The sequence below is a fragment of the Ovis aries genome, chromosome 17 (assembly GCF_016772045.2).
Source record: "Ovis aries strain OAR_USU_Benz2616 breed Rambouillet chromosome 17, ARS-UI_Ramb_v3.0, whole genome shotgun sequence".
NCBI lineage: Eukaryota > Metazoa > Chordata > Mammalia > Artiodactyla > Bovidae > Ovis > Ovis aries.
Genome location: NC_056070.1, coordinates 53,485,545 through 53,503,762, shown reverse-complemented (window position 1 = coordinate 53,503,762; position 18,218 = coordinate 53,485,545). Strand labels below are relative to the sequence as shown.

At 48.9% G+C, this 18,218-nt stretch overlaps 1 protein-coding gene across 1 annotated transcript; it reads right to left on the bottom strand.

Moving 5' to 3' along the window:
- Positions 1 to 137: 137 nt before the first annotated feature.
- Positions 138 to 12,054, bottom strand: HPD (4-hydroxyphenylpyruvate dioxygenase). The gene is made up of 14 exons (XM_004017344.4): positions 12,007 to 12,054; positions 11,646 to 11,672; positions 11,064 to 11,126; positions 10,623 to 10,727; positions 9,832 to 9,874; positions 9,557 to 9,639; positions 8,101 to 8,190; positions 6,484 to 6,587; positions 5,764 to 5,841; positions 4,366 to 4,528; positions 4,164 to 4,235; positions 2,639 to 2,761; positions 592 to 708; positions 138 to 516 (listed from the first exon to the last, which is right to left on the bottom strand). Exons 1-14 carry the CDS (start codon positions 12,007 to 12,009, stop codon positions 406 to 408), a joined length of 1,182 nt encoding a protein of 393 aa, XP_004017393.1. The 5' UTR covers positions 12,010 to 12,054; the 3' UTR covers positions 138 to 405.
- Between the last annotated feature and the right edge of the window lie 6,164 nt (positions 12,055 to 18,218).

Genomic DNA, 18,218 nt, shown 5'->3' with positions numbered 1-18,218 from the left:
CACAGGGTTGCACCAGGCGCCTCCGAAGCTTCTGAACCCGTGAAGCGGACGCCTCCTACAGCGCTGCCGCCTTGAGCTCCCCCTGGCGGCCGAAGGACGTCACTGCTCCAGACCAACACAAACGCGTGGACACTGCCTTGGACTCTGCTTTGCTTTATACCCGAGGACAAGAGAGGTAGAGGCCCCAACGAAGGGGCATGGTAAGTAGTGGGCGGAACATTTAGTGTGTGTGGGAGGGGTCCAGGAGTCGGGTAGTGGGCGGGGCCTAAAAGGGCGTGATCGCTAAGGAGGGCTCCTTTCAGCTCCAGTAGAGTGGGCGGGGCACAGGGCGACGGGGCGTGGTCCCCTGCGACCCGCTCCTGAAGGTGGGCAGGGCCTCGGTGGCTCTTGCGGGACCTGCGGCGCCTACATGCTGGACACAACCCCGTTGGGCTCCATGTCGGTGAGGTTGCCTCGCAGGTCCTGCTCCTCCTCAAAGGCCTTGAACAGTGAATTGAAGTTGCCGGCTCCAAAACCCTGGGGCGGGAGAAAGGAGATGAGCTGCGGGGCCCAGAAAGCCACCCGCCGAGGACAGGCGGTCCTTAGTGGTACCTGGTGATTGTGGCGCTGAATGACTTCCAGGAAGAGCGTGGGCCGGTCCTGCATGGGTTTGGTGAAAATCTGCAGGAGGTAGCCTTTCTCGTCGTAGTCCACCAGGATCTTCAGCTCCTAGGTAGGAGGCAGGGGACTAGGTAAGGGGCAGTCTGGCCCCGCCCCAGCCTGAAATGGTGGGATTCTTAGAAAGGCCATGGGGGTTCCCGCACCCCCAAAGCCAAGAAAAGACCATTTTCTGCAGCAGTTCCAGACACTTCCAAATAGATCCCCCAAATGTCCTCTTAGCACCTCCCCACTTCAGCCCCTGTGTCAGCCACCTAAGGCTGGTGTGGACCACCCAAGTACCACCCACACAGCTCTCCAGTGCTTCTGCTTTTGTCTCCTTACAATCCATCTTCCACACAGACAGAAATCTTTTAGAAATCACATCCCCTGTTTCCATTCGGCAATGGAAACTAGAACTCTCCTATGTGGCTGCTGGGAATGTAGAATGGTACAGCTGCTGTGGAAAACAGTCTGAGAGTTCTTCCAAAAGTTAATAGTCGAGTTACCATATGACCCAGCAATTTGACTCCTGGGTATCTACCCAAGAGAATTAAAACTTGTCCACACAAAAACTCATACCCAAAGGATCATGGCAACATTATTCCTAAGAGCCAAAAAGTAAAAACAAATATCTGTCAGTGGATGAATGGATAAGCAAAATGTGGTCTCTTCATCCAATGGAATATTATTCAGTTTTATAAAAAGGAACACAGCACTGACACAGGTGTCATGGATGAACCTTGAAAACTTTATGTTGAGTGAAAGAAGTCAGTCACAAAAGGTTACATAGTATATGATTCTATTTATATACATGTTTAGAAGAAAGCAACTCTATAGAGACAGAAATCAGTGATTACCTAGGGCTAGGGGTGAGGAGAAGGTAGATGGAGAGATTGGGAGGTGGTGGCTAAGAAGTCTGAGGTCTCTTTTGAAAGTGATGAAAATGTTCCAAAATTGATTTTGATGATTGTTGCATAATATAGTGAATAGCCAAAAACCACTGAATTGTGTTTTTTTTTAAATGACATGTTCTTTGACTTATATATCAATAAAATTGTTAAAAATAAAGCCAAGAAAACCTCCAAAAAAAAAAAAAAAGAAAGAAAGAAAAACCAAACCCAAACCTCCAGTGGTTTCTGACCGCAGAAGAAAAAATCCAGACTCCTAAATAGCCTACCAGAGGAACAGAGGTCTACCTCTGTGACCTGGGCCACTCTTCGAACATTTCCTTTCATCCACTCTGGCCCTCTTTCTGTTCTTAGATACTCAGAGCTTGCTGCTGCCTCAGGGCCTTTGCACTTGCTATCTCTTCTGCCAGGACTGTTCTTTCTTTAGACCTTCATGCAGCCAACTGCCTCTCATCATCTAGATCAGAGTTCCCCAACCTCTGGGATCTATGCCTGATGATCTGAGATGGAGGTGATATAATGATAATAGAAAAAAGTGCACAATAAATATGATGTGCTTGAATCATTCCCAAATCATCTCCTCCCATCCCTGCTCTGTGGAAAGATTGTCTTCCATGAAACTAGCCTCTGGTGCCAAAAAGGTTGGGGGCCATTGAGTTAGATTTCACTGAAATGTCACCTCCTCAGAGAGGCCTTCCCTGACTGCCTCCTATGTAGTAGCCCCAGGTCACTCTCTGTCATAGTCAGTTTAAGCACCAACTCTCTCTCTAATGGTGTTTGTATTACTTATTTATTTGTTTGTTGTCTGTCTCCTCACAAGAATGCAAGTTCATGATGGCAGGGCCCTGGTCTGCTCTCTTCCCTCTCCCCCATATCGCAGAGCCTGATGCCAGGGTTAGATGACATTTGTGAGGTAAGATGGAACTTAGGGCTTGTTCTCCTTGGCTGACCCAGGATCGGGCTCTAATCCTCACCTCTGCTGCTGCTACTGCTAAGTCGCTTCAGTCATGTCCGACTCTGTGCGACCCTACAGATGGCAGCCTACCAGGCTCCGCCATCCCTGGGATTCTCCGGGCAAGAACAAACCTTACCTCTAGGATATCAATATTCTCTTTCACCCGGATCTTGGCCGACTTGAGCTTCTCCCGCAGTTGTTTGTAGTATGTGGATGGAACAGCCAAAAACTCCACGCCTCTCTCTCTCAAGTGGCGAATCTGTGTCAGAGCAGGGTCAACGTCAGTCCTTCTCTCTCCATGCTCAACACCACCAGCCAGGTAGAAGTGCTGAGCCAGGGTCCCTTTCCCAGCCCCATCAACTGCTATGATGCCATGTGACCTCATCCCCTTCAACCTCTGAGCCTTGTGCGTCTCATGAGAAGAACTGCAATCACTAACACTTAATGGAACCTCACAATGTGCCTGTCTCGGCTTCCCCGGTGGCTCAGTGACAAAGAAACTGCCTGCAATGCAGGAGACCTGAATTTGATCCCTGGGTTGGGAAGATCCCCTGGAGGAGGGCACAGCAACCCTCTCCAGTATTCTTGCCTGGAGAATCCCGTGGACAGAGGAGCCTCGTGGGCTAAAGCCCGTGGGTCACAAAGAGTCAGACATGACTAAAGCGACTGCGCACACACACATGCGTGTGCCTGTCTCAAGCACTTTCTATGTATTGTCTCCTTATGCTGATGCAGTGATCTTTGGAGACATTTGGCTGATTATTCTCCCCATTTCATAGCTGGGAAAACTGAGGCCTTGAAAGATTAAGTATCTATTCTCAACATAGTAGCCAGGGGGGTTTATTAAAATACTAGTCAAATTGTGTCACTCGTCTTCTTAACCCACCATGGTGTCTCAGAGTCAAATTCAAAGTTCTCACCATCTGCCCTGACTCCTACCTTGTGACCTCATTCCTGACCCCTCTCTCCTTTGTTCATTCTGTGCCAGCCGTTCTTTTTTTCTTTTTAATCTTTATGTCACACCAAATGGCGTGTGGGATCTTAGTTCCCCAACTGGGAATTGAACCCATGCCCTCTGTGTTGGCAGCACAGAGTCTTAACCACTGGATCACCAGGGAGTTCCCTCAATAAGCATCTATTGAGCAAATGAAAAAAATGAATGAAATGAAGTTGCCATGGTCATGCAGTGAATTCTTGGTCGCGCTGGGACTGAATGCTACAGGCCAGGCTCTTGTCCACTTGGTCACCCAACCTCCCCAGAGGCTGGAGCCATGGACTCATGACACTTAATTTGACTGAAAGGACCTACTGGATCCTGTGACTCAATATCCTCATTTTCAAGTTGAGACAACTGAAGCCCAGAGAGGAAGTTGAATCCCTGGAGACACACAGCAAGTCACAGGTAGGACCAGGTCTAGATCCAGGCGTCCTGTTACTCTGGCACTTGCTTCTTCTGTAGCAGAGAGACAGAACTCTCTGGGGGTGGCAGTGTGCCTACACATGAGTGGCAGGAGCCTGCAAGGGAACCCCAGCTTCTGGGCTGGTGAAGGGGACCCAGGACTGCCACTTGCCACCCCCATCCCTGGCCCCTGACTCAGTTTGCAGAGTTTGGCTCTGGAGCTGAATGGGAGGTGAATTAGGACCAGGAATGGGCTTCTCACTGCTGTGATGATGTCTTTGGTCTTGAGAGCAATGTGCTGGACCCCAGCGCCCCCGTTATAGTCCACATATTCCTGAAGGAGGGAAGCAAGGAAACCATTGTCAGGGGCTCTAGCTGAGAGCCTCAGCTGCAAGAGCCCTCACGCCTCTTCCCCGCTTCCGTCTTTCCCAGCCGAGGTTCCTGGGGTGGGAGACAGAACTCACCTGGATCTGGGACTTCTTCTTGCCTGGTGCTGGCTCATTAATGGGCATCTTGATGGATTCCTCATAATTGGCCACCACGATGGACCGCAGAGAGCTGTACTCCGTGTGCACCTGCGTGTCATCCACGGACCAGAAACGGTGGAACTGCAAGTTCTTCAGGTACCTGCAGGGTTCCCGGAAGGGCCCGCCAGCTCTGAGTGCTGGCCTCAGACTGGCCCTCTGCCCCTACTCCACCTTCCAGAATTTGCTCGCTGAGCAGGCATCGAAAAGGGAAATGCCTTTCACATCACACACATCATGGGTTTTAGGACAGTGTTCCTTTGGGTGGAAGTAAAACATCTGGTAACAAGACCTGTACACATGATGACACACCAACAGATGGAGAAACTTTTTTTTTTAAAGCATCATTTATTTATTTTATTTAAAAAATAATTTTTATGTTTTAAAAAGAAATGATTTTTATTTTTAGAAAATGATTTTCTAAACATGATTTTAATTTTAAAAAATAATTCTTATTTTTTAGGCTATTTTGTGCACATGTGGGATCTTAGTTCTCTGCACGCGTGTGTGTGCTCAGTTGCTTCAGTTGTGTCTGACTCTTTGTGACCCTATGGACTGTAGCCTGCCAGGCTCCTCTGTCCATGGGATTTCCCAGGCAAGAATACTGGAGTGAGTTGCCATGCCCTCCTTTAGGGGATCTTCTTGACCCAGGGATCAAGCCCCCATCTCCTGTAGCTCCTGCCTTACAGGTGGATTCTTTACTGCTGAGCCATTAGGGAAGCCCCTTAGTTTCCCATCTGTCAAACCTGTGCCCACTTGTGCAATGGAAGCGTGGAATCTTAAGCACTGAACCACCAGGGAAGTCCCTGCAGGTCCTTTTGAGAAGGGCTACTTGCTTCTGATTTGCACCCATGAGCTCTTTGGGTAGTGGTAGCCTTCCTCCACGGACTTATTGGAAAAGACGCTGATGCTGGGAAAGATTGAAGGCAGATGGAGAAGAGGGCAACAAAGGATGAGATGTTTGGAAGGCATCATGGATTCATTGGACATGAAATTGTGCAAGCTTCGGGGGATGGTGAGGGACAGAGAAGCCTGGTGTGCTGCAGTCCATGGGGTTGGGAAGAGTTGGACATGACTTGGTGACTGAGCAACAACAAAACCTTCCTTCAAGCCTCCCTGAACTGTGATACCCCCAGTGCTGATTCTCCAAGCGTTCCTGGAGGGAGGGTTGGTGGGTCAATTTGGGCCTTAAATCATCACATCTCCATGGTGACAATTTTACAGAGAACAGATGAACCAGTGACCTCAGGCTAACCTCCCCCGTCTTGTGCTCTATTTCCTGATAAGACGGGAGTGGTCCTGTCACAGGTGTGGGAAGGGCTTGGGACAGGAACTCACCATTCAGAGGCAGACACCATCTCTTGATCAGGCTGGTTTCCCACAATGTGATCGATGATCTCGAGACCGCAGTTGGGCCTGGAGAGGGAAACAGTGGGTGAGGAGAAGGCTACTCCCTAAATCTCCTTCTCCCTATCCCTCAATAACTGCTCACCAATCCATAGCACTTACTATAGACACTTTATTTGGAACCACTCACATACTATTACTAGCCCCATTTTACTAATAAAGAGACTGAGGCTTAGAAAAATAACTTGTCGGGACTCCTGGTGGTCCAGTGGTTAAGAATTCGCCTGCCGATGAAAGGGATGCAGATTCGATCCCTGTTGGGGAAGTACGATCCCACATGCAGCCGGGCAGCTAAGCCTGTGTGCCACGGCTACTGAGCCTGTGTGCTCTGGAGCCTGCGAGCCACAACTAGAGAAGCCCACGTGCTGCAGTGGAGACCCAGCACAGCCGAAAAGAGAAAAGTAGCTTGCCAAGGTTAAATAGCTGGGAAGTAACAGCTGAGATTTGAACTAAGGCAGTTGTGTTCCTGCCTTAGAGCATAGGCGAAGAGTCTATGCCTAGACCCTATGCTCTTCGCCTCTATGCTGCCTCTTCAAGCCAATCCTGGGGGACCTTCAGGGGCTCCCCCAGCAGGTCCCAAGATGCTCTGCCCACCCTGCATGGACGAAAGGGCCTTGCTTTCCACCCTCCCCTGTTCCAAGGGGCACTCACAGCTTGGAAAGTTGGGGGTCCATGAATGCTGGTGCCTCGAATCCAGGCAGGAACCGGCCAGTATAGTTCATCTTCTCCACCAGGGTGTGTGTCGTGTCCCCATACTGTGGGTGGCAAACAGCCTGAGGTCCCATCCCTGCTGAACCCAGGCCACACTGCATGGCACCAACACAGCCCTGGGTTCCAGCCCAGACCTGGCCCTAACTCCAAGTGTGATCTTGAGCAAGTCACTTCCCCTTTCCGAAATGAACTGCAATTTGACATTTGGGAATTTGACAGTCTCCCCACAGGACCAGAAGCTCTGTGGGGTTGGGATGACGTCTTGCTCATGATACTGTCCTAGTTCATCATAGGTGCTCAATACAAATATGTTGTCTGAATGAAGAATGATGAGGGCATTGGATCTAATTATATGGAAGGATCCTTTCAATCACTCTAACAATCTTTGCATGTGTGTGTCCTGCGTCGCTTTAGTCGTGTCCAACTCTTCACGACCCCATGGACTGTAGCCTCCCAGGCTCTTCTGTCCATGGGATTCTCCAGGCAAGAATACTGGAGTGGGTTGCCATGCTGTCCTCCAGGGAATCTTCCCCACCCAGGGATAAAACCTGCATCTCTTAAATCTCCTGCATTGGCAGGCAGATTCTTACCACTAGCACCACCTGGGAAGACCCTAACAATCCTTGAAAGTAAAAGTGAAAGTGAAGTTGCTCAGTCATATTTGACTCTTAGCGACCCCATGGACCACAGCCTATCAATCAGACTCCTCTGCCCATGGGATTTTCCAGGCAGGAGTACTGGAGTGGGGTGCCATTGCCTTCTCCAAGTTGTAGTAAATCTTGAGGAGGGGGACTTCCCTGGTGGTCCAGTGATTAAGACTTCACCTTCCAGTGCAGGGGGTGTGGGTTGGATCCCTGGTTGGGGAGCTAAGATCCCCTATACCTTGCAGCCAAAAGCCAAAATATAAAACAGAAGCAATATTGTAACAAATTCAATAGACTTTAAAAATGTTCCACATCAAAAAAAAATTATTTTTTTAAACATGAATCATGAGGAGGAAGGACCTATGATGGTCTCAGGTGCTAAACAGGCTTTGTTGGGTATCTATGATACGCCAGTGCTATTGTGCTAAGTACTATGTGTGAATCATCTCATTTGATCCTTAAAATGACCGGAGGGAGGGATCACAGCTAAAGGAACAGGCCCAGAACTGTCAAGTAGTGTTTGGCAGGTCACACAGGTGGTCCTTGCTCATTTAAACTGACTTGCAGAGAGGTGAAGTGATTTGTCCGAAGCCACACAGCTTGCGTGGGGAGGGGCTTCCATCCCATCTCCTTCCCCAGACCCACCCATCTGCTTCCTTTGGAGTCCCTGCCTGCTGTTGCAGTCCCATGCTCTCACCCCAACTGGGGAGGAATGGAAGCCCAGAGAGGGGTGACTGGGAGCCCTCCTCAGCCTCTGGACACCAGCCAAGAATACAGGAGATCGGGGTCGAGGGAGAATGTTTGTACTTTGAGGCAAAAGAGTGGGATGGTGTGATGGAGTCAGGGGTTAGGAAAGGAGGGTCCTGGCATCTCTGTGGGTGTAGGCGAGGTGGAGGCTCCAAAGTTAACTCACCGTCTGTAGCACAGCAAACTTCACCTTCCCAAGCTTATCTTGCTCTACCCAGGGCTCCCGCACAATCTTGGCGCCTCGTTCCCGGGCTTTCTGCAGAGGAGACGGGGTAGGGAGGTGGTCAGTGCTGGATCCTCAGGTTGCCCTTTGGCTGTCCCTGCTGAATCCTCTCTGTGTGGTCCTCTCTGTGGTCCCCACAACCTCTTCCAGTGTTTCCAGCCCCAGGCAGGAACTCCAACCAACTTTAGCTGTTTTGACATTCATGCCTCATGCCCATTTGGCAGATTGGAAAACTGAGGCCCGGGGCTGTGGGGGAGAAACCAGATGAGGGTGGAGGTCTGTCCTGCCTGTCCTGTGCTCACTCACTCTGTGGCCCTGCCCCTGCTCTAGTCCTCAGTTTCTTCATTAGTGAAAAAGGGTGCTTGGACAAGTCGAATACCAGCTGTCGTTTATTTATTTATTTGTAAAAACATTTATTTATTTGGCTGCATTGGGTCTTAGTTGCAACATACAGGCTCTTCTTTGTAATAGGCAGGCTCTGGAGCATGTAGGTTGCCCCATAACATGTGAGATCTGAGTTTCCAGACCGGGGATTGAATCCATGTCTGCTGCATTAGAAGGCAGATTCTTAACCCCTGTACCACCAGGGAAGTCCCCATGCTGGCACTTACTGAGCACCTACTATGTGTCAGACCCTCTGCCAGTTGCCTTACATGCATGATTCATGTATTTATTTAGCAAAACCTCATTACTGGATGTCTATGCTTATCACATGTCAGGCATTGTTGTAAGTATTAACCTCTTAAATCCTCACAGCAGCATTACATGAAAGGCACTATTATTGTCTCTTTTATGAATGGAGTCATTCACCAAAAGATGAGGACATTGAAACACAAAGAAAGTAAGTCATTCACCTAAAGTCACACAGCAATTAAGATTCAGACGCAGTAGTCTGCCTCTGGAATCTACACTTTAAACCTCTAAACTCCCTCTTTTAAAAAAAGAATTAATTACTTTGACTACATTGGGTCTTACTTGTGGCATGCGGGAGCTAGTTCCTTGACCAGGGATCGAACCCAGGCCCCCTGCATTGGGAGCTCGGAATCTTAGCCACCGGAACACCAGGGAAGTCCCTAAACTGCCTCTTGAACACAGTGCTTCGTACAGGATCCTGCTCATGAAATGATAATTATGATCTCATTTCCTCTTTGTAACAACTCAGTGAGATGGGTGATTATTCCCATTTTACAGATGCAGAAACTAAGGCCTGGAGAGAGATTGCTTGGCTACCAAGGGGCAGATGTCACTGGAACTCAGGTATGTGTCAACCAGCATCTGGGCACATCACTCCAGCGTGGCAGTGCCCTCCAGCCCTGACCGATGGGAGGTCCCTCTGGCAGACAGAGGGCAGGCTGAGGCTCCCTGCTTTGTCTCCACGCCAGCCCAGGTGCGGTCTCACCTGCACAATGTAGTCGCAATCCTCCACCTCGAACGCAATGTCCTTCACGCCATCGCCATGTTTCACCAGGTGATCACCCATCTCTGTGGTCAGCAGGGGAGGCAGGTGATGCTAGAGTCACAGTCCCTCCCCCATGCTCTCAGCCTTCTGGACTCCATCTCCTTCTGGGCTCAGGCCCCCTCCCTCAACCCTAACCCACTTCTGTGTCCTTGACCCCCACCCACAATACCATGTCTCCACTCCTTGGCACCCTGAACCCTCCAAGGCCCCCTCACCTTTGTTCCAGGGGTTGAGGGCAGAGGAGAAGATGAACACGATCTAAGATGTAGAGGAGAAGGGGGATGCGGCTGGTGGGTCAGGTGAACTTGTGGAGGTGTACCCCTAGCCCCCCTCTCCCTGCCCACCAGCAAGATACCCCTGGTGGGGCATTAGGACCACCTCCTCCCTGCCAGGCAGGACTCTTTTTTTGTTTGGCTATGCCATGCGGCATATGGGATCTTAGTACCCTGACTAGGGTTCCAACCCGTGCCCTCTGCAATGGAAGCACAGAATCTTAATCCACTGGACTGCCAGGGAATTCCCAAGGACCCTTGATCCTGGGTTCCTGCCCCTTCTCTGCCTTAGTTTCCCCTCTGGTCCTGAGGGATGGGGGCTTCCCCCATGTCAGAGCCGCCTGGGGTCCCAGGATGAGCTGGTGGTCAGGCCTGCCTGTGGGGAGAGCTCCAGGGACCTACAGACCAGGGCACGGCTCAGATTTAAAGCTCTGATGCCGGAGGCCTTTGCCCACTTTTCCTGAACATCCATGAGACCAGCATTGGGCCAGGCTGAGAAGGAGACCAAACCAAAAAGTTCCCTGTTGCACGTTGTACAAAGGTGCCCATGGGGGCTGACCTCAGCACAGGCTCCGCTAACCACACTAGGCAGCCTGGAACAGCTCCCAGCCGCCTGGAGGAAGGGCCTCATGGTCTGCTGCACCCAGAGGTGCCAGAGCCACAAGGGAGCTCAGAGACCAGCAGGGGGAGAGTCGGGCCTGCTGGAGCAGTGGGGGCCCAGAGTGGAGACTCACCTGCCCTTGCTTGACCACATGGCTCACCACTTCCCGGGAACCGGTCTCCAGGCCCTTGTAGGCTAGTGGCTCAAAGCCCAGCTTACTGCAGTAATACGATGCAGCCTGAATCACAGAGTTGCAGGCAGGCCTGTGAGGGGTGAGGCGCTGGCCCGCACCCCCACAGCGTGTCTGCCCCATTGCCCCAGGTACTGTTCCTCCTGGGAAAAAAGCCTGGCTCCCTGGCCCATGCTGATCTCCCTTAAGTTCCCCGCTGGGGTCTGCAGCCTGGATTGTGTAATTAGGATCCAAAGAGTGACTGTCCTTCCAGGACACTCCCGACACTGGCCAGGATCCTCCCTCCCAGGGGCCAATCACAGACCCGGCCAGAGGCCTGCCCCTGTCCTGGAGGCCCCCTTGCCTGCCCTCTGCCCAATCCCAACACCTCGCCCCCGCTTCTACCTGCTTGGCATTGCCAACCCAGAAGGTCACAGAGTGAAAGTGGAGGAATCGGCCTCTTTCAGGCTGCAGGAGAGAAGGGGCAAGACTGAGTCCCTAGAAGTGGGTCTAGAAAAGTGTCAGTGGAGAGGGGTCCCCTAGCCCCCTCCCTTGTGCCACCCTCAATCCCAGAAGTGAGAACAAGTTGCCTCACCCCACCCCTCTGCCCTGAAGCCTTGCCAAGCCTTGAAAGAGGGTGCTCATGTAGAAACTGAGTTCCTGCAGGCTTAGGATTGGTAAGCCCCACCCACTGAGGAGGCCTGCCCAGGTTTCACAGGGTGAACAGTCTTATGTTACAGCAGCAAGGATTTCAATTAGACCTTAGAAAACTTCCAGGCATGATTAAGTGATTGGCAGGAATTTAAAAAGAGGTAAAAGTTTTTCCTAGGAAGGCAAGGTTGAGTTGAGTTCAGTCACGATGAAGTTAGGGGAGTGCAGAAATGAACCTTCAGAATGTCATATACCCACTGAAGCTATTCCTCTTCTGCTCTTTGCTGACATCCCAGGCTCCCAGGGCCCTGACCCCACATTTCCCCTCCTGCTTACCTTCTCTCCTTTGTCGCTGTAAGTCGTCTAGGAAGAAAGAAAAGAACAGTAAGACACAGACACTCGGACACAATTTGCTTATGGAAATCTCACCACAGATCCCTACCATCAGGTAAGACCGCCATGGCCCCAGACAGGCTCTTTTTTTTTTTTTTTTTCAAGCTTAGGCTTTTTGTTTTTCTTTCTTGATTCATGTATTTTTAATCGAAGGATAATTACAATCTTGTATTGGTTTCTGCTATACATCGCCATGGATCAGCCATAGGTATACATATGTCCCCCCCTTCTTGAGCCTCCCTCCCACCTCTCAACTCCCGCCCCGTCCCACCCCTCTAGGTTGTTACCCCAGGCAGGCTCTTACCATGACTGATCGTGGTCACACTTCCTGCTGAGAAGACTGGGACTAGAGGCCAGTGGAGTACTGGACAGAAATATTTAACATGTAGCTTGCCCCGCCCCTGGCCTCCTGGCCTTCCTGGGGGTGGGAGCTGATCCTGGAGGCTCCTGGGCCTGGAGACCTCTAATCCAGCCACAGTCTCATTGGACGGGGTGACTCTGCGAGGCCTGGAAAGGGGGAGTGACACGCCCAAGGGCACTAGCCAGTGGGACACAGAGCCAGGCCCAGATGCCAACGGCACAACATTCTTTCCAGGACCCTTAGCTGGGGTTTCGATTTTTGCCCTCCAGAACTCAAAGCCCAGAAGCCAGGGCCAGCTTGCATGCAGAGGTGACTCCAGAATTCATAATTAAGGGGAATTTGAGGGGCATTAGGGACTGGTCCTAAAGCCCTGTTTGTATAGCAAGTGTGCATTTTATATTTAGGTAAAAAGGTTGCATTCCATAGTGGTTAGAGGCATGGATATGGAGGTTTGAATCCTGGAGCTGCTGTTAGCATATACTATGTGACTGGGGAAAGTTACCAAACTCCTCTAAGCCTCATTCTCTCCATCTGTAAGATGAGAGCAATGGTAGTGTGGCAGGGCATTAAGTGAGATAAACATAACACACAGTAAGATCTCTGTTAATGATGGTTATAATTGGTTATGTTTCTCTGGGGTTGGAGGAACTAATGGAGAATAAGGGGACCTTGATGTTGGAATTCCAGTTGAGCTATTTCAAATCCTGAAAGATGATGCTGTGAAAGTGCTGCACTCAATATGCCAGCAAATTTGGAAAACTCAGCAGTGGCCACAGGACTGGAAAAGGTCAGTTTTCATTCCAATCCCAAAGAAAGGCAATGCAAAAGTATGCTCAAACTACTGCACAATTGAACTCATCTCACATTCTAGTAAAGTAATGCTCAAAATTCTCCAAGGCAGGCTTCAGCAACACGTGAACCGTGAACTTCCAGATGTTCAACCTGGTTTTAGAAAAGGCAGAGGAACCAGAGATCAAATTGCCAACATCAGCTGGATCATGGAAAAACCAACAGAGTTCCAGGAAAACATCTATTTCTGCTTTATTGACTATGCCAAAGCCTTTGACTGTGTGGATCACAAGAAACTGTGGAAAATTCTGAAAGAGATGGGAATACCAGACCCCCTGACCTGCCTCTTGAGACCTATATGCAAGTCAGGAAGCAACAGTTAGAACTGGATATGGAACAACAGACTGATTCCAAATAGGAAAAGGAGTATGTCAAGGCTGTATGTTGTCAACTTGCTTATTTAACTTATATCCAGAGTACATTATGAGAAGTGGTGGGCTGAAAGAAGCACAAGCTGGAATCAAGATGCTGGGAGAAATATCAATAACCTCAGATATGCAGATGACACCACCCTTATGGCAGAAAGTGAAGAGGAACTAAAAATCCTCTTCATGAAAGTGAAAGAGGAGAGTGAAAAAGTTGGCTTAAAGCTCAACATTCAGAAAACTAAGATCATGGCATCTGGTTCCATCACTTTATGGGAAAATAGATGGGGAAACAGTGGAAACAGTTTATTTTTTTGAACTCCCAAATCACTGCAGATGGTGATTGCAGCCATGAAATTAAAAGATGCTTACTCCTTGGAAGAAAAGTTATGACCAACCTAGATAGCATATTAAAAAGCATAGACATTACTTTGCCAACAAAGGTCCATCTAGTCAAGGCTATAGTTTTTCCTGTGGTCATGTATGGATGTGAGAGTTGGGCTGTGAAGAAAGCTGAGCGCCGAAGAATTGATGCTTTTGAACTGTGGTGTTGGAAAGTCTCTTGAGAGTCCCTTGGACTGCAAGGAGATCCAGGCAGTCCATTCTAAAGGAGATCAGTCCTGGGTGTTCATTGGAAGGACTGATGCTGAAGCCAAAACTCCAATACTTTGGCCACCTCATGAGAAGAGCTGACTCATTGGAAAAGACTCTGATGCTGGGAGGGATTGGGGGCAGGAGAAGGGGACGATTGAGGATGAGATGGCTGGATGGCATCACCGACTCGATGGACTTGAATTTGGGTAAACTCCGGGAGTTGGTGATGAACAGGGAGGCCTGGCGTGCTGCGATTCATAGGGTCAGAAAGAGTCGGACACGACTGAGTGACTGAACTGAACCGATGTTGCCCCAGCCTGTTTTTTTTTTTTAAGTATTATTTATTAATGTCTATTTCTTTATTGGCTGCACTAGGTTTCATTGCTGCATGGGCTTCTCTCTAGTTGTGGTGAGCAGGGGCTACTCCTGGTTGTGGTGCTTGGCTTCTCTCTCTCTCTTTTTTTTAACTTAGTTTATTTATTTACTCATTTTTGCTCGCACCGGGTCTTTGTGGCTGCACGTGGGCTCTCTCTAGTTGCGGTGCGCGGGCTTGCCACTGCAGTGGCGTCTCCTGGCGCAGAGCACAGGCTCTAGGCACACGGCTTCAGTAGTTGTAGCACTGGGGCTCAGTAGTTGCGGCTCATGGGCTTTCACTGCTCTTCAGCATGTAGAATCTTTCTGCACCAGGGATTGAACCTGTGTCCCTTGCACTGGACCAACAGGAAAGTCCCAGCTTGGGTATTGGGGAAGAGGTTGTGGCCCTACTCTGGCCCGGAGTGGGTGGGATGTGGGAGCTATCACCCTGGGGGGAGGAAGGCCTGGGTTCTTTCCCCAAATCCCCCCACACCTGAGTCTTCAAGGCTCAGTTTCCTGGAACATGGTGTAGTGACTGCTGGCCAGCTGTGGCATTTACCTGAGGGCTCCAGGACAGCTCCCCCACCCTCCTCTAACTCCACCCCGGTCCCCAGAAACCCCATTGCTGAGCTGTCTTCCTAGGGAACTGACTTCATCAACTATCCTCATTGCCTGAAAAAAAGTTCTTCCAGTCCCTGATGCTGGCAGTCTCAGCCTGTGACTATACCCCTCACCCACCGTCTTGCGTTTTGGCTCTCCAAATGTCCTGCATTAGCCTTTGTTGTTGTCTTTTGAAAGTAATGTTTATTTTGCCCCAGTGACAAATCATTCATAGTTTTTTCCAATTTATTTAAATTAAAAAAAGAGTTCACTAATTTCTCCCACTCCCGGCCCCATCCCCCACCCCACCTCTGACAGTCACAGGCCAGGTCTCTGTGTCTGTGAACCTGGTGTATGGTGTGTTTTGCTTTCTTTCTTTGTTTTTCTTTGTTGTTGTTTTTTTTTTTAACACATTATTGACCAGAGGTGTATTAATACATCTTTTGTTATCTGAACATTATTGACTGGAGACCTAGCAGTATCACTTACATAGCAAATCACCGGTCACAGATGTTTAGTTCAGTTCAGTTCAGTCACTCAGTCGTGTCCGACTCTTTGCGACCCCATGAATCGCAGCACGCCAGGCCTCCCTGTTCATCACCATCTCCCGGAGTTCATTCAAACTCACGTCCATCAAGGCAGTGATGCCATCCAGCCATCTCATCCTGAGTCGTCCCCTTCTCCTCCTGCCCCCAATCCCTCCCAGCATCAGAGTCTTTTCCAATGAGTCAACTCTTCGCATGAGGTGGCCAAAGTACTGGAGTTTCAGCTTCAACATCATTCCCTCCAAAGAAACCCCAGGGTTGATCTCCTTCAGAATGGACTGGTTGGATCTCCTTGCAGTCCAAGGGACTCTCAAGAGTCTTTTCCAACACCACAGTTCAAAAGCATCAATTCTTCGGCGCTCAGCTTTCTTCACAGTCCAACTCTCACATCCATACATGACCACAGGAAAAACCATAGCCTTGACTAGACAGACCTTAGTCGGCAAAGTAATGTCTCTGCTTTTGAATATACTATCTAGGTTGGTCATAACTTTCCTTCCAAGGAGTAAGCGTCTTTTAATTTCATGGCTGCAGTCACCATCTGCAGTGATTTTGGAGCCCCAAAAAATAAGGTCTGACACTGTTTCTACTGTTTCCCATCTATTTCCCATGAAGTGATGGGACCAGATGCCATGATCTTCGTTTGCTGAATGTTGAGCTTTAAGCCAACTTTTTCACTCTCCTCTTTCATTTTCATCAAGAGGCTTTTGAGTTCCTCTTCACTTTCTGCCATAAGGGTGATGTCATCTGCATATCTGAGGTGATTGATATTTCTCCGGGCAATCTTGATTCCAGTTTGTGTTTCTTCCAGTCCAGCGTTTCTCGTGATGTACTCTGCATAGAAGTTAAATAAGCAGGGTGACAATATACAGCCTTGACGTACTCCTTTTGCTATTTGGAATCAGTCTGTTGTTCCATGTCCAGTTCTAACTGTTGCTTCCTGACTTGCATACAGATTCCTCAAGAGGCAGGTTAGGTGGTCTGGTATTCCCATCTCTTTCAGAATTTTCCACAGTTTCTTGTGATCCACACAGTCAAAGGCTTTGGCATAGTCAATAAAGCAGAAATAGATGTTTTCTGGAACTCTGTTGGTTTTTCCATGATCCAGCTGATGTTGGCAATTTGATCTCTGGTTCCTCTGCCTTTTCTAAAACCAGCTTGAACATCAGGGAGTTCACAGTTCACGTATTGCTGAAGTCTGGCTTGGAGAATTTTGAGCATTACTTTACTAGCATGTGAAATGAGTGCAATTGTGTGGTAGTTTGAGCATACTTTTGCATTGCCTTTCTTTGGGATTGGAATGAAAACTGACCTTTTCCAGTCCTGTGGCCACTGCTGAGTTTTCCAAACTTGCTGGCACATTGAGTGCAGCACTTTCACAGCATCATCTTTCAGGATTTGAAACAGCTCCACTGGAATTCCATCACCTCCACTAGCTTTGTTCGTAGTGATGCTTTCTAAGGCCCACTTGACTTCACTTTCCAAGATGTCTGGCCCTAGATTAGTGATCACATCATCATGATTATCTGGGTCGTGAAGATCTTTTTTGTACAGTTCTTCTGTGTACTCTTGCCACCTCTTCTTAATATCCTCTGCTTCTGTTAGGTCCAGACCATTTCTGTCCTTTATTGAGCCCATCTTTGCATGAAATATTCCCTTGGTATCTCTAATTTTCTTGAAGAGATCTCTAGTCTTTGCCATTCTGTTGTTTTCCTCTATTTCTTTGCATTGATCGCTGAAGAAGGCTTTCTTATCTCTTCTTGCTGTTCTTTGGAAGATACTGCATGTAAGAGAGATCATAAGAGGACTACCCTATTGGTCCAGTGGTTAAGACCCATGCTTCCACTGTAGAGGGTACAGGTTCAATCCCTAGTTGGGAAACTAAGATCCATATGCCAAAAAAAAAAAAAAAAGTAAATTTCAAGAGAAGGGAGGATAAGCACACTAGCCAGGTAAAGAAAACTTGGGTGTGAAATCCAGAACATCTGCACCCAGGTTTTCTTTACCTTTTCACACTCACCATATGAGTATTCCATTGGCTTTAACACTAATCCTAATTAAAACACTGGATGTAGCCCTACCTCTGCTGTATGGCTCTCCATGTCTTAAAGTTAATAAATACCCTAAGCCAAGACCAATAACCCTATTAGAAAAAAAATCACTGGGAACTCCCTAGTGGTTCAGTGGTTAGGACTGTGTGCTTTCACTGCTGAGGATCCAATCTCTGGTTAGAGAACTAAGGTATTGCAAGCCTCGTGGTATGGCCAAAAAGAGAGAGAGAGAGAGAGAGAGAGAGAGAGAGAGAGAGAGAGAGAGCGATCATATAGTGTTTGTCTTTCTCTGACTTATTTCATTTGGAATAATGCTCTTGCAACCCATCCCTGTTGTTGCAAATGGCACAATTTTCATTCCCTTTTATGGCTCATTGTTTTAAAAATATTTTGAAGATTTACTTATTTATTTTGGGGGGCTGTGGTGGGTCTCCATTGCTGTGCATGGGCTTTCTCTAGTTGCAGTGAGCAGCAGCTACTCTCTAATTGTAGTGCGTGGACTTCTCATTGAGGAGGCTTCTCTTGCTTTGGAGCACGGGCTCTAGGGCCCTCAGGCGTCAGGAGCTGCGGCTTCCGGGCTCTAGAGCACAGACTCCGCAGTTGTGGCGCACGGGCTTAGTTGTTTCCCAGCACGTGGGATCTTCTTAGACCAGGGATTGAACCAGTGCCCCTTGCATTACAAGGCAGATTCCTAACCACTGGACCACCAGGGAAGCACTATAATTTTTTTTTTTGGCTAGGGAGTTGTGAGTTCTTCCTGTAGGTTAGATATTGCTGCTGCTACTGCTGCTAAGTCA